The sequence below is a fragment of the Poeciliopsis prolifica genome, unplaced genomic scaffold (assembly GCF_027474105.1).
Source record: "Poeciliopsis prolifica strain line A6 unplaced genomic scaffold, Auburn_PproV2 SCAFFOLD029, whole genome shotgun sequence".
Taxonomy (NCBI): Eukaryota; Metazoa; Chordata; class Actinopteri; order Cyprinodontiformes; family Poeciliidae; genus Poeciliopsis; species Poeciliopsis prolifica.
Window position 1 is genome coordinate 1,658,610 of NW_026562404.1, and position 14,895 is coordinate 1,673,504.

The 14,895-nt window shown below is 38.6% G+C and overlaps 2 protein-coding genes across 4 annotated transcripts; both read right to left on the bottom strand.

Annotated features, from left to right (window-relative positions):
* Positions 1-1,088: 1,088 nt before the first annotated feature.
* Positions 1,089-8,509, bottom strand: zmynd12 (zinc finger, MYND-type containing 12). Of its 2 annotated transcripts, none has more exons than XM_055049995.1 (8): positions 8,265-8,509; positions 5,911-6,037; positions 5,290-5,461; positions 5,005-5,174; positions 4,517-4,639; positions 3,550-3,631; positions 2,811-2,956; positions 1,089-1,329 (listed from the first exon to the last, which is right to left on the bottom strand). In XM_055049995.1, the coding sequence occupies exons 1-8, from the start codon at positions 8,405-8,407 to the stop codon at positions 1,183-1,185; spliced, it is 1,110 nt and encodes a 369-aa protein (XP_054905970.1). In that variant the 5' UTR covers positions 8,408-8,509; the 3' UTR covers positions 1,089-1,182. The 2 variants fall into 2 exon arrangements, with proteins under 2 accessions (XP_054905970.1, XP_054905969.1); XM_055049994.1 differs by having other exon boundaries at positions 4,990-5,174.
* Positions 8,510-12,489: 3,980 nt separating this feature from the next.
* On the bottom strand, positions 12,490-14,620 carry emp3b (epithelial membrane protein 3b). 2 transcript variants are annotated; one of them, XM_055049800.1, is made up of 5 exons: positions 14,510-14,620; positions 13,643-13,730; positions 13,460-13,562; positions 13,227-13,367; positions 12,490-12,944 (listed from the first exon to the last, which is right to left on the bottom strand). In XM_055049800.1, exons 2-5 carry the CDS (start codon positions 13,718-13,720, stop codon positions 12,769-12,771), a joined length of 498 nt encoding a protein of 165 aa, XP_054905775.1. In that variant the 5' UTR covers positions 13,721-13,730; positions 14,510-14,620; the 3' UTR covers positions 12,490-12,768. The 2 variants fall into 2 exon arrangements, with proteins under 2 accessions (XP_054905775.1, XP_054905774.1); XM_055049799.1 differs by having other exon boundaries at positions 13,643-13,734; positions 14,510-14,619.
* Between the last annotated feature and the right edge of the window lie 275 nt (positions 14,621-14,895).

The window sequence follows — 14,895 nt, forward strand, 5'->3', positions numbered from 1 at the left end:
TCATACCATTCACTTGTATTTATAATTTCATGTTTAAGTCAAGGGTTTTTTGGGGGATTTTTTTTTTTTTTTTTGCTCTTCCAAATACAGTTCATAATGCTGTAAAAATCTACTGCCAGATAGTAATTATTTTTGGTCAAGTCCAGAATAAATTATACTGATTGGCTTCCTGGAGAAAACACAACCTTCCACCAGCTGGAAAGATCCCATTTGGTGGCTTTGCTGAATCAGTGTAATATAATATCTAATGAAACATTTCCTCCGTAATACTCTCCGCAAGTTGGAATACATTATTCTCCCCTAAAATCCATCGTTTCTTCCAGGTCTCTTCTGGAAGCCGGGTGTTGAAATCCCTGTGCCATGTTTCGTTTTATGTAAATGGTTTTCACTCCTTTCAATCTCAGAAAGTCTTCGATCGAGTCTCGAGGTCGCCTACGTTTGGATTCTGTCGTGTGAGCGCTAATTAATACTTCTGATAGATTGTTTCCAAATGCCTTTTTGACTTTGTGATGCCTTGGGATAGACGTTAAAGCCGTCTGCTATAATTACTGTCCACGTTCATAAAATCCAGATCCTCACAGCAGCATTTCAGAACCTTTACCTTCTCTGTCATAGCGTAGATTGATGTCACTTTGTCACTTCGTTCCTCATTCGTTCTTGAATTTTTCTTAGATTCTAGCATAATGTGTCGCTTAATGACGTCTCGTATCACACTTTTAAGAGATCTCTTGGTAGTTCCTGTCAGACAGTAACTGGACCTGGATGAGGCGACTGAAACTGATCCCGCAAAGTGCTAAACACAGACTGTGATGTAATTGTGATGTAAGTTGATGTAGTTGTGATGTAAGAAAGGTTTCACACCTGGAAATGTTACTTTGGATCATTTTTGTTTTCTTAATAAGAAATCAAATATTTAATAACAGATTTTTGTATTTACTGGGGTTGTTTTTTTCTAATATTAATGTTTTTTTTAATGACCTTAAACATTTAAGCATCGCCAAAGTAAAAAGAAGCAAAAACAAGAAAGAAAGACATCTTTCTTCACAGAACTGTACGTACAATATAATTGCACATGAAATAACAAATGATAACTGCATGAATAATTTTATTTGTTAGCTGTTCATCTGTTCTCTATGTCCTCATGTGAATGAATGGTGAGGCTAAACGCAGGCGGAGCAGGTCTTAGTGAAGAGTAGAAGAGGCAGAACCAGGTCGTGGCTCGGTCTGCAGACTCTCCACCTGCTGCAGCAGCTCCTGGATGGGTTCTGTCAGTTTATGTCTTGGTATCTGCAGGCTGGCCTGCAGGGCTGTGCTGCCAAAATCCTGAGCCTGGCACAGAAACAAACACAAGCCCAGCAGCTGTCAGAGTCTCTCGGGAGAGCAAAGCTGACTTATATAATGATGTCACTGAAACTGTACGGCACATTCAGCCTCATTTAACCCACTTTACATACACTTATGACAACCTGATGTGCCTGACTCTTTCACGCCTGTGATCAAGTTGATATTATTGATTGTGAGATTATGCATGGATTACGAAATACACAAGGATCACCACACTATCTGAACCGTGAATCGCTGGAGAAAGTGGGTCACACAACAAGAGCACAAAAGGCATTTTCAAAAATATTAGAGTGAAGATGATGTTTTTTGAGACCCAAGTCAATGTTACGACCTTAATCCGACAGGAATGTAGTAGCTTTTAAAGCTCGTCTTAAAACCCATCTATTTTACTAGGCTTTCAACTCCAGCGAGATCTAGTTTTACATTGTATGTTTGTTTGTTTTAAACTGTAAGAGTTTTTATTTGTTTTTATTCATTTCATGTACTTGAAACAAGCTGTTCATGAACCAGGGTGAAATGATTGTGAAATGGTGAAATTATTGTTTCACCATCATTGCACAGTTCAGTTCCTGGGCGGAGGCTTGCCACCTAAAAGGTTTCCTTTTTTTTTTTTTTTTAACTCAAAATCTACTAATGTTGCGTCGGAAGTATATTTTGTTTGTTTAAAATGTTGATGATATTATTACGTGATATTATAAAGGCATCGTAAATCGATACCACATTGGAGACACCTAAAACAAATGTCAAGTTGAAAAAGTTGAAAATCATATTCTACAAATTCTGTTTTTTTTTTTTTCCCACAATTCTATCTGATAAAACTACATGCATAACTAAATTTCTTGCCACACTATCATGGTTACCAAAGTTATAACTTAAAACCATATTGCAGAAGGAAAGCAAAAATAACTTGCCATAAATCAAAATTAAGAAAAATATATATTAAAAAAAAATCATCTTTTCTGTTAAATGTTTTGAGAAAGAAACAAATAAATATATATATTAGTATATGTATAATTTTATATGCATATGGTTGGGACTAGAGTGATTATTATTGACACAAATTATTTACCCAATTGGCTAACAAGTACTTACACTAGTAGTACTTCTTGAGTAAAGCATGCATTTCTTCCTGTTCTGTAAGATTTCCTCTAACATTTAACCTCATTCTGTGGTCAAGACCTGCTTAATTGTAAATACTTTGAATAGCTACGTCACAGCTGTTTTTTTTTTTTTGTTTTTTTTTTTAGGTCGACACTCAAGAATCATGTGCAATCCTTCAGGTGAGACAGTACGCAAAGTCTGCAGGCCAAATCCGAGGTCAGACTGTCGCGACACTGCCGCTCCAAATAGTGTGCGACTTGTGTTTACAGCGTCACCAATTAGCAGTAATCCGATCTTGAGACAATGCTGGGGAGATCTAGGAAACGGCGTCACAGAGTCATACCTGACTCCGTCGGGTGATTTACCTTGTGGAGGTCTCCGTTGATGAACCACAACATGGCGAGGTTGTAGGCAATGAGGGCAATTTGACTGACGTCTCTTCTGGACTGTGTTTGTTCAAACTCCAACATGACTCTCAGCATTTCCTCCATTTCAACTCGCTGGGACTTTTCTAGTTCAGAGTCATGGAACGGAAGACGTTTTATTAAATACGTAATACTTTAATAACAAGTAGTCTGTTATAAGAGTCCTGAATACCCTTAGTGTTCTGGTTACAGTGTGCGTGTCTTCACTGTTTATAGTTTTTCTAAGCATCTTTTCTTATCTGCTTTTGTCAATAAACATTCCATGAAGCCTGGGAATTTGCTTCGCAGCTAACAGGCTTTGTGTTATAAGTAGGGCAGCAGCTGTGATAGAGTCAGGCAGTACGGATGCTGCTCAGTCAGAGTTGTGTCTGCAGTGGTCTCTCGTCAGCTCTAAGCACGCGAGCGTAAATCTGGGGTTTAGCGTTTGGATTGCACAGCAAGACAGATCAGCTAAATATAGCGCTGTTGACCTTATTTATCTATTTATTTTCAGTTGGTCTTAGTCTCATTCATTAGTTCACTTGTATGTTAATGGGGCTCCTGGCTGGAGTTTGGACAGACGTAGATGGACAGACGGTGGCATTTTCTGTGTTTTCTGCTGCTGCTAAATAAACGAACGGAATGTTTTGTTATTAAATGCAAGATGTTTGTTTCACATGGTGGAGGAAACCATACGCACCATAAAAGGAAACAGATGAGTCAGCATGTTTCTGGTGGGTCTCCAGTAGACTGGTTAGATGTTTGTGCCACCGTTCTGCCACCTACAAAAATAAGCAAAGAATTTATACATTAAACATGAACCGTGCAAAGAAAAAGTCAATAAAATCTGGAAATATTTTTGAACTGATACATGCAGCAGGGCTTTTTGCATTCTCAGTGAAAACTGTTCAGTGCTACACTCTTGTTTACTGTGGCTTATGTGGGTAAAATTAGGAATGACGTGTGCGGTGACTTTTGAAGCACTGTAAAGTGCGGTAGTTGTCACATGAATCTTTCCTTAACTTCCTGATTGGTTTTGCTTCACAATCTTTGTAAAAGCTGCTTGTGCACCTATTTTTTCTTTTACTCAGTTTTCCTTCAAAACAGTTTGGCACAACATTCAGTGAACAGTCAGTCCATTACTTTTTGTGGTTTAGCCTCCCTTTGGAGGGTGTTAGAGACTGACTTTAAGAAAACTTACAAGTCATCAGTCTTTGTGTTGATTATAAAAGGGCTGGAGCATAACATTTTTGTCATTAAAAAAAATCATTTTTATTGTTTTTTTCATTAACTATTGGTCATGATTGTCCAAAATAACAGAAATAAACACGTGATACCGTACTGAAATACATTTACATACAAGTTCCACTTTCTGAACTGAACAATGGAAATCAATTTACTTGTCCACAATTTTCCAATTTATCCAGGTGTACTTGCAATTCTCTGGCTCTGAAACCTCCTAGACCACTTAAATGATCTAAAATGACATTATTTATTTGTGTTTTCGATGCCCTGTGTTTGTTTTGTTGATTTTTAATTTTTTTTTTCAAATTAGGAAACAACAAAAGAAATGCCAGAGTATGCAGGCTTTATACTTTGAATTCAGAGACAGCATATAAAGGGAAAAAAGAAAAAAAACAACAAACAAAATATGTGGATGGGCAAACCTCAGAGTACAGGGAGTGAACAATGAGCGTCTTCCCCTGTCTGGCAAACACATCAGCAATTAGAAAGTATCCCTTTGTGGTGGCAGAGCTGTCTAAACCATACTCCACACAGGCAAAGTAAATCTGTAAATAAAAACATATGCACCCATATTAGTTCTTGGAAAACGGTGTTTAGAGACATTGTAATACTTGTTATTTTGATTACTTTTATTCTTTTGCAACTATTTATGTTTTTTTCCTTAGCTGCCAGGGGGTCAATGCAGACTTTGAGAGGCAACAGCATTTGGAGGTTTTCTATAAACTTAAACTAAGTTCTACAAGGAAAAGTAAGGCTATCATAGATTGGTCCAAATTACTTAAGAGGAACCAACAGATGCATAACATAGACCTGATGTTTATCGTAATAGCAGATCAAAAATGGTTATGTATAAGGGATAACTAAACATTTCATCTGTAACAGTGAAAAAAAATACAATAAAAATCCAAACATCGTTTGCAAAGTGAAACAGGGCGTTTTCCAGGTTTCCAGCTGAAGTATAGTATTGGCCCAGGCTCCTGTGCAGCTGCTGTTGGACTGAAGCACCCAATTCTGGATTCTTCAGTACAGCCCACTCGGCCTGGGACAGGAGCTCTGCGACAACAGTTAAGTTGCCCAGGCCTGGAAAACACCAAGCAAAGACACAAATGAACTCGTCTGTGCATATAAAATTATCAGAAAGAAAAAAAAATGGTGTAATTTGAGCCAAAGAATCATTTTTGTGCTCATCTCTTACCCATGTTGGCCTCCGCCAACAGTATATAGGCAGGGACGAGCTGGATGGTATTGGGTCCGTAGAGGTCAATGGAGGTTTGCAGGCAGCAGTGGGCAGCAGGAAGTGCCTCTTCATGTTTACCCTCTGACAGCTTGCTTTGAGCCACCAACTTGCAAATCTTGATCAGATGTGCCTGAGCAAGAAGCCACACCCATAGTTGCCTTCACTCCATAGCAACTCTTCAGACATCGAGAATTGATTGCGTAACAGTTCACAGAAACAAACCCATGTTATCTCACACTTCATCCCATTTCTCTGAAGTATCATTTTCAGGAATGAAGTGAGCTAGACTCAGCAGGTTCTGAAGATACTCAGTATCCAAATTGCTAAACATGACAGCAACAGTAAGACTCGCAGAAGGAAAAGATCTCTTATACTACTGCTGCTGTTTCTTTTTTACTGAGATATCACGGACTAGTTTGGATTATACAAATTTGGAATGATGGGTCGTTTCAAGATAGAGAACCAGACAAAAGGACCATAACAATAGGAGAGAAATTATTGCTGTTGCTTAGCTGTAATACTCAAAACGAAGCCAGAAATTCTGTTTACTTTTTCATATAAATTTCCTAGTTAGTTTACCTTTCTTAACTGGTTTTTCTTGCGGACGGCCGGATCGTACATATCTTTCACAGCACGTATGGGAACAAGCATTTGACAGATCCTTTCATGGACTCCCACCCAGTCGGCCTGCTGGTGATCTGCATTACTGAGAAAATTTAAAGACATATTTGTTATCCAAGAGATACTTTTCTCTCTGTCCCAACACCTTAAGTTCCAAGAAGTTAAAGTGACTTTGTAACCTCCAAGAAATCCTCCCGTTATTCTACTGAATCACGAGTCACTGCGGGTTACATTGTAGACAGGTACAAGACATTGTGAAATACAAGAGAGATAAAATGTTGTCAAAAGCTGCAGTCTTTCAAATTCTGGAAACATTCTAAGATGCCATCTGAGTTCATGGAAGGCACAGTAAATTGAAAGCTACAATAATTGGCCTGTAATTTGTTTCCTCTGGTTCCCTTCGTCTGCACACTCTTGTGGAAACTGACTGAACTTTCCGTGCATATTTCTTACTGCGGAGGATGTCTGCTGGCTCTATATTGCATTTTAAGCAAGCAGAAATTTGGCCATGCCACATCACCACTAAGACGACACAAACAGAAGTTTGAAGACTGCACAGCTGGAAGAGAGGAAAATGTAACGTCCTGTTTGGCCATTTCGCTCAAATACAACTAAAGTGATTTGCAAAATAGATCCTTTTGAAAATATTCACTTTTGTTATCATATGACCACCGACTTGATTTGGATACGATAGACACCAACACAAAGTAGTGTATCATTGTGAAGTCATGGGAAAAGTTTAGCCTGATTGGACAGAGTATCTGCAAACAGTAAGCTTTGAATATCAGTTTCTCAATAGGATTTAGGTCAGGACTTTGACTTAGCCAGTTTAATCCAACTTTGACTTAGCCAGTTTAATCCAAATTGCTAAACATTTCACAGTAGCTCTAGTTCTTTAGGGCTTTTGTCTTGCTAAAATGGCAGGTTTATTTATATCACCTTTTGAACACGATGCAATTCAAATCTTTTTAAAATCTTTCTATTTTTATTTATTTATTTAGTTTATTTATTTATTTTACATAAAACCAAAGCAAAACATTAAAATAACAAATGTCTTTAATCCTTAAAAAATGTTTTTCTTAAAAAAAAAAGAAATATTAAAATACTTAGTTAAAGTTCAAACTCCTGCTTCGGTGACTCATTAGTGACTGGGGGAACAGTTCATTGGTGGGGTTCTTTGGTCAAAAGCCTTAGTAACCAATAATGCTTTAGTCTGGGAATATTAGGATTGGCCTGAATTTAGCTCCATCATCATTCTATCAGCTTCCTTGTCGAGGAAAGTATCTAGCAATATAAGCTGCCTCCATGATATTTGACCTTTGGGACTGCATGTGAAGGCCGCATCCACGTGTGAATGAATTGTGAGCCTAAGTCATTCACAATATTTTCCTTACTTTGTAATTTAGGTGGATGGATGTGTCTTGGTAGGTTTGCAGTTTGCATAGTGTGTCTGCTGTGTTCCTTTGTCCTCATGACCAAAATCTCCGAGGCCTTCACAGAACAGCTGCATTTACGCCCAGATGAATTCTTGTTCACCAATTCAGTTACTTCAGAAGGTAACTGGATTTTCTGTACCTTTTTCAGATTTTCTGACAACCTCGTCTCATTTTCTTTCAGCTAGCAATCATGCATTTATTTCTCTTAAAGAGCCAAATAAAGTAATATGAATACTGTGGTTGTTACAAATGGAAATGTGGTAAAAAAAAAAAAATATATATATATATATATATATATATATATATATATATATATATATATATATATATATATATATATATATATACAGTAACTGACTGTAAGCTTCATGAGACTGGCTTTAGTAGCTCATCCCTTCCCATAAATCCCCACAGGGAGAGCCACCACATGCTGCAGACCACTGTTCTGCCACTGAGGGTTTCAGCCAATACCACCTTGTGCTCTGTAACTGAGCAGAAAGTCCAAATGAGGGTTTGCAGAGATATATAAGCATAAATATAAATATATATATATATCAATACTTGTCAAAGCAGACTGTTTTCTGGCATTAAAATAAGGGGTGAACGAAAATATTTTTGCACTAATGTAGCTTCCAGCTGTTTTTCTCCTTCATAGCAGCCACATGACGTCAACACACACGTGATATTTTTCTGTAGCATTGCGTAGCGAACACTGCCACCTCGCGTTGACATGGTGTATCACCCACCAAACCTCCCACTGCCAAATTAATGAAACATACTGCAGCGTTTATAAACTGCTCCTATAACGACGGGTCACACACGAGGTATTAGAATACGTAAAATGTTAGGACAAGACGTCCAACAAAGTGAGCTTACCAGTAGAAGGTGACCTGACACTTGGCGCACTCTAAGTACGCTTCCCTTTGACAAAGTTCACAATACTTTTCCTTTCCTTTGGGGGAGGCGAGTGGCATTATATCGATGGCAACCGCCGAAGTTCCAGGTTCATCAGGCTCCATTTTTGTTTTTTTGTTCTTTTGTTTTAACCAGAAAGCTTCTTCACTGCAGTTTCTTAACAGCGTTTGCTCCTGAGTTTGCGGTTGCTATGGAAACAACGTTAGCCGTCTCAGAAAGCTAGCATTCCCTTTTTGTTTACAGAGATATACAAAATCTTTAAATTATGGCTAGGTACTTTATTTTACAACATGAACTGTGAAAAGGCATAGGCCTCACTGAACGTCAGTTATTTATTTTATCAGGTAATAATGAACCAAATACAATATCTCCAGCGGTCAACAAGTCAGAGGCTGGGTCACCCTGGACAGGTCACCCTGGACAGATCACCCTGGACAGATCACCCTGGACAGATCACCCTGGACAGGTCACCCTGGACAGATCACCCTGGACAGGTCACCAGTCCATTGCAGGGAATAGAGACACACACACACACACACTCATTAAGGAGAATTTAGAGAACCCACTTAACAGTCATACTTTTGGACTCTGTGGGAGGAAGCCGGAGTACCCGGAGAGAACCCACCATGCACAGGGAGATGATGCAAACTCCATGCAGAAAGACCCCGGGCCCAAAATTGAACCCGGTACCATCAAACTGCAAGGCAACAGTGGTATAAACTATGCATCCCTTTTTAAGTAACATTTAAAGTGATCAAATATGACTGAAAATAATTGTTAAGGTAATTATTGGAGGCTTTTTGGGGTTGGGACCGACGGAGGCACGGAGAGAGGACTCGATACCAGGACCAACAGAGGAACAGAGAGGCGGAGGCACAGGGGGGCGTCATGGAGCCGAGATCGACAGCCGAGATTGACATCTTCAAGAGGCATTTCATTTGATAAAATACCTCTTGAAGATGTTGGCACCAGAAGAAAGTTTTGAGAAAAAACTGCCCCTCTTCTTCTGGTGCTTTTCAATCCGGGTTAAAAGAGACGACACAATTGTGTCGTCGACGATCTCGTGCTCCATGAAGCCTAGAGCCCATCCGGCAGAACATCCAAAGGTTTCTCTGAGGTCCCTGAAAACCTTTTTCACAAGCCCAGGGACCCAGTCCACCTGGATTTCCACCGGATGGCTCTCGATGTCAGCGCAGATATGATGAACTATGCGCTCCTGTGCCTCCATCAGGGAATCAAGACACCTCCGTGTCTTTGACTCCCTGATGCCCAGACACAGCAACGACTTTACAAAAAGTCGCACTGTGTCCTGTCTCTGTTCCTCTAGGGACGCCCTCAGTCCTTCGGCGCGTCTCCTTGCTGTCATCAGTTCATGGACTAAACTGATGACAGCTCGCGCCAAAGAACTGAGACCTAAGCCCGGCCTCAGAATCGACAAGGGGTCTTCATCATCCATGGGAGACATAGATGTTACTTGCTTCAGGAAGAGGACGTCAAGCACCTGAGCACAGTCTCCCTGGACGACTTCGTCGACTCCCATCGCCCGGGCAAAGGCCTGAGAGACCTGATCTCCGAACATGACTTTTATATCGCCATACTCGTAGTTCAGGTTCTCAGAAACGTCCCTGATAAAACCGGAGAAAACATTCATTAAATAACTTAAAAGGTATCTCGTCCTCTCTTTAATACCTTCATCCAGGTCCAGAAACTGTCGATCCAGCCAGTCGTCTTCTTGTGTCTGATCGATGTATTCACTGATAGCAGATATGGCGTGTCCATCCACCAGCAACTGCACGTCTCTCCTCAATAACTCCATGTTTCTTCTGAACTGAACTTGATGCCTTCTCTTCTTGAAATACCGTGGAACCTGGCAGAATGTTACCAAGCGGAGTTATTTATGCCCCGTGTTACACAACAAAGCAGTATGTGACATCACAGCCTGTTCATGTTATTATGATGTCACAGACAACTTTCCTTTAAATTCTTAATGACTTTTTTTATACTTATTTGTCTGTAACTCAATCTAAATTCTTGCTCAGATATAAAAATAAAAAAACTCGAAACTTAAAGGGGTTCTCTGCTGGTCAATAAACACATTCAGCTGAACCTGGATTTTAATTTTGCAATCAGAGATGCAAGATGATCCCTGTTTACGCATAAAAGCAGGTTTCCTGTACGTTTCATCTGGATTTTCTCAACTAGATCTAAAAGAAGGCATCCAACTTATCTATCAATGCTGATCGAGGCGAAAATTGACAAATTTCTATTACTGGCAACGACAATAATTGATGCTCCATTACACGTTTGGCATTTAACTCACTCACAGAATATGTATCAAATTGCTGAAATGCAAATCCTAAATGCTTCCAAAGTGAAACTTTTTTCTACCATCACAAAAACGTGATGTAAAATAAGTTGGCGAAAAAAATCGACGATCATTCCTCAGATGTCAAGCTGTTGGATTTCTGTTGCTTTATCATCAAATGTCAGTCAAGTATGTAAGGAAGTAAGATGACTTTGTGCATCCTGGCACCTGATGAATTTCAAAGGACTGGCTAGATAAACAGAGTGTAATAATGCAATTATCATTCCAAGTTTATATGAGGCAATAAGCAACATGGGGTATTCATCAGATCCCTGATCTGGTTCTGATCTGTGCATCTTTCTGAAGACAAAAATCATCTCATATGACGATGGCGTGAGTGAAGGTCTGCACGCTTCTGCTTCTCCTGCATTATTAGCATATATGATTAAACAACCTAAGCTCCAACTCTGCAGATAAAAGCTCATCATCACGTGATTAATTAGAGCACTGCTTGATGGGATTAAGGATGAATCTCATTGCACTCCTTCAGCCTCAACCTTAAAGGAGAAACGGGAGTTTGGTTCATCTCTGAGGAGTAAATAAAGATTTATAGGGAATGGTTTCCTTCCAGGATGGAAACATGGGTGAAGGAGATTTAACGTCCATAAGTGAAAACGACTCCAGCAGCGTCTACTTTGAAAAGTCCCAGCAGATCTAGTCGCCGTTAATTATTGGTGATCAGATGAAAAATAGCAAATATGCTTTTTGAAAAAATTAATATAACTTTCATTTCTTTCAACAAGCTCATAAAGTGAAAACATACTGTAGCAAGAACAAAATAATTTACACACCAGACCTAAACACTTATCTGATCATTAAACTCAAAATCCTTTTATAAACACATCACATCTTTGTGCTTGTAAATATTTGACTCCAGTTACGGATCAAAGTTAAAAATGATCAGGCTGATTGATTGGTGCGTCTCTAGTTATGCAATATTACTCCCAGTGATGGATATATACTTAGTCATGTTTTATCACACTTTATTTCCTTTAAACATGTTAGTACTACACATGAAACCTGTCATTTTATAAACTATGTAAAATGTAAAAACTCTTTAAATACTTTAAAGTAAATCGCAATTGTTCTGCATTACAAAGCATGAAAAAATACCATCTGCCTGTGTAACAGTTTATAGGATATTATTAGTCATCTTATTAGTGGTGCCCCAGTCTGATTCATATTTTAACCGCTCATGAATACAAATCAAACCCTTCCTGAAAAAATAAAACCACGGTTTTATAAAACTGGAATTATTTTTAAGGCTCTCTGCTCAGTGTAAAGTAAAATCATTTTTAGAAGAGTTTGAAATGATGATCTAATCTAACTCGGTCTTTAGTAAAACAGGATGAAAATGATTAATTAATGATTAATAAAAATGATTACATCCATCTCTGAATATCTTACAAAAAATATATATATAAATAATATAATATCCATTTTTAAATCTGATTGAGTTACTGTGGCATAACCCTAAAACCCTAAAAATGGCTTCACCTTCCCACTATACTGGTACACTCTGTTTGAACCAAACCCACCTGGAATGTGTGTTGCCAGAAAGCTCCACCTTATTCTTGTATTAGTAAAGTACACAGTTCCACTTAGAGCCCCCAGAGAAAAAGCTTTTCTGGCATAACACCCAAACAACCACTTGGCGAGATAGATATCATCTAATGGTTGTTCTGGAGACTTGGTGATCCTAAGATGCCACTGTTTTCTGCAGTCCACTGACAGTAAACTCTGGATAGTTTTATTTTTATTTTTTACTTCCTCATCATTCTGCAAATCATGGTAAAAAAAGATTAATATGGACTTCAGTCAGTCTTTTTGCGATATTTATTAGAAGATGCATCGAAATACATACAAGGTTTGAGAGAAAACTGTTACACAAAAAACATAATGTTCTATTTATAAATGAGACTTACTAACCTAGAACTCACTGATTAGGATAAATGGTTCTGTCAAATACACATAAACAGATAAAACTATCACATTAGCTTAGGTTATGTTATACATTTTGCTTTTTTTAAAAGTAGCATTCCCCAAAATCAGTCTGTTTTATGAAACCTAAAGCTGCTGATCTAGATTTTCTTTGCCTGGTCATTCTTTCTTACGCAGGTGGATATACATAATCCCACTACACAACAACAAAGGGACACACACCCATGCCAAGATAAAGCAGTAGCCAAATTTTCCCGAAGTCAGATTTTTTGAGTCCAGCAGGATTTCCTTATTGTGAAGCGTGTAGATTAGCGCAGCAGAAAAGACTGTCAGACCTTATAAAAAACAAACAGACAAAACAATTGTCAGGAACAAAAGCTTATACAGGAGTTTCCTTAAAACACACACACACAAAAAAAAACAGCTGAGGTGCATAAAAACATCCAGCAGAAGTACACAAATTCTGTGCCGGTCTGCCATACCATTACGAAACTAATGTCTTCCGAAGTAGTTGTACAAAATTTCATATTTATAATGTTTTACAAATGGGCAGAAATTGGACTGTTATTTGGAATAAGATGCAATTTCACATGTCTCCCAGATCATCTAAGGTTTACCTGCAAAGACTTGACACAGTCCTGTGAAGTAGAAGAGTCCGCCCTTTGACATAGTGAATAGCTGGCCTAAGAAGACCAACAAGGAGACTGAGGAAAAGACGACTGAGATGACCATGAGGACCTGTACAGCCTGAAGCCATTCTAAAGAGGAAGAACATGTTTTTTTGTTTGTTTTTTTAAATGCTGATTCTTAAATGTTACGCATCGAGTAAAATCCTTTTTTAAAGGCCTACCTGTTTCTTCGATGGTTGCACACAGCTGAGTTCCTGTGGCGTTGTCCAACCTACAGTTGTACCAAAGGTCTGATGTTTCTGTGGAATCCCACACCCACCAGGACTTTTAAAGAAAATACAACATGATGCATATGGTTAGATAAGTCCTGAAAAAAATTACGTTCTCATAAGCATGAGTATTACCTTTTCCATGGTTGCAATGAATAGCATTGCTAGTGTGATGAGATGCAGCAGGGTGACAAAAATGAGCAAGTAGGCCATCTTCAAAACCCTGTCTGAAAGAAATAATTGGCTCATAAGCATAACCTGGGCAACAACTGCCATTCAGCATATGAAAACTGTCTTTTCTATTTATTCTGGTTATCTTTGTCTGCTGTTAAAAGGTTTTGATATTTTAAGTGTGACAAAAGAGCAAAGACAGAACTAATGTTTGACTGGGCAATCTCATTTTTACAGCACTGTATACAGTAGGAATTAAAACGGAAGGAAAAAAAAAACACCTTTTCCCTAACAAATTTAACTCTGACATTTTATACATTTTATTACAGCCAATATTTAGTCCGCAATAGCTGTTGTGGTGGCTGTTCTAACTTCTGATAGAACAAAGAGACATATAGTCAGACAAAAGGAAACAGAACAGGACACAAAGTAAAATAAGAACCAGATGAAATTGTCTGTGAAGATCTATATCTGTAGGAGCGGCCTGTTTGTGTGGGCGGTGGAGACAAAATTACTGTAAAATTATGTTATTATGTTAGATCCCATCAATCATATGAAAATGACACTTGAGACTGTTATCTTTTGGTTAGAAATTGGTTATGGATTTGGTTGTGGAATTTCAAAAATCAATAAGAAGGACAGTACGTGAAACACTTGAGTAGGTTGCTAATGGAAGGAGCAAAAGATATATGATTTTTAAACAAATAATAAGTTAAGAGTCAACAACAAATGCTTCAGTTTTGTCTTAAAGCTTAGTTTAGTCATGTTAGAAAGCAGCACTTGGATATATTAAGTGAGAAAATTTGAAAAGTTAGGAAACTATCCTCCTACCCTGGATGTTGCTCGTTCTCCTCAATCAGATCTCAACAACTCGGGAGCAGCTCCTGTACTTAGCGACCTTGTGCCCGCTTCGGTGGTCAACACTCTTTTCCAACTCTGCCACACCCCCTTTATTTATTTACTTTTTGCAGGCTCTCCACTCCAAAGTTTCCAAGGAGAACGCCCATTTCCTCTGCGGAGAACAGAGCTCCCTTCTGCTCTGCCCGGGCATCGGTCAGTGCATCATCATCCAAAAAGGTCTCAAATGAGACCCACCCATCAGCAGCGGAGGCATGTGAAACCACATGAAACTATCGTCTCTCTGTAAACAGTCGACTAGAAGTGCACTCCTACATAGTGGGTGTTTCACATTTCTTTTTCCATTCATCACATGCAAC

Bases quoted from the DNA above. Each gene is read 5' to 3' on its own strand.
- zmynd12 (XM_055049994.1), bottom strand. From the start codon at position 8,407: ATGGAGCCTGATGAACCTGGAACTTCGGCGGTTGCCATCGATATAATG. The intron at 5,462-5,910 runs GTAAACTAACTA...CTTCTTGCTCAG, and splicing joins AGAAAAACCAGTTAAGAAAG to GCACATCTGATCAAGATTTG. The intron at 1,330-2,810 runs GTAAATCACCCG...TTTCTGTGCCAG, and splicing joins TCAACGGAGACCTCCACAAG to GCTCAGGATTTTGGCAGCAC.
- emp3b (XM_055049800.1), bottom strand. From the start codon at position 13,720: ATGGCCTACTTGCTCATTTTTGTCACCCTGCTGCATCTCATCACACTA. The intron at 13,563-13,642 runs GTAATACTCATG...TTTCTTTAAAAG, and splicing joins TCATTGCAACCATGGAAAAG to TCCTGGTGGGTGTGGGATTC. The intron at 12,945-13,226 runs GTAAACCTTAGA...GTTTTTTATAAG, and splicing joins ACTGTGTCAAGTCTTTGCAG to GTCTGACAGTCTTTTCTGCT.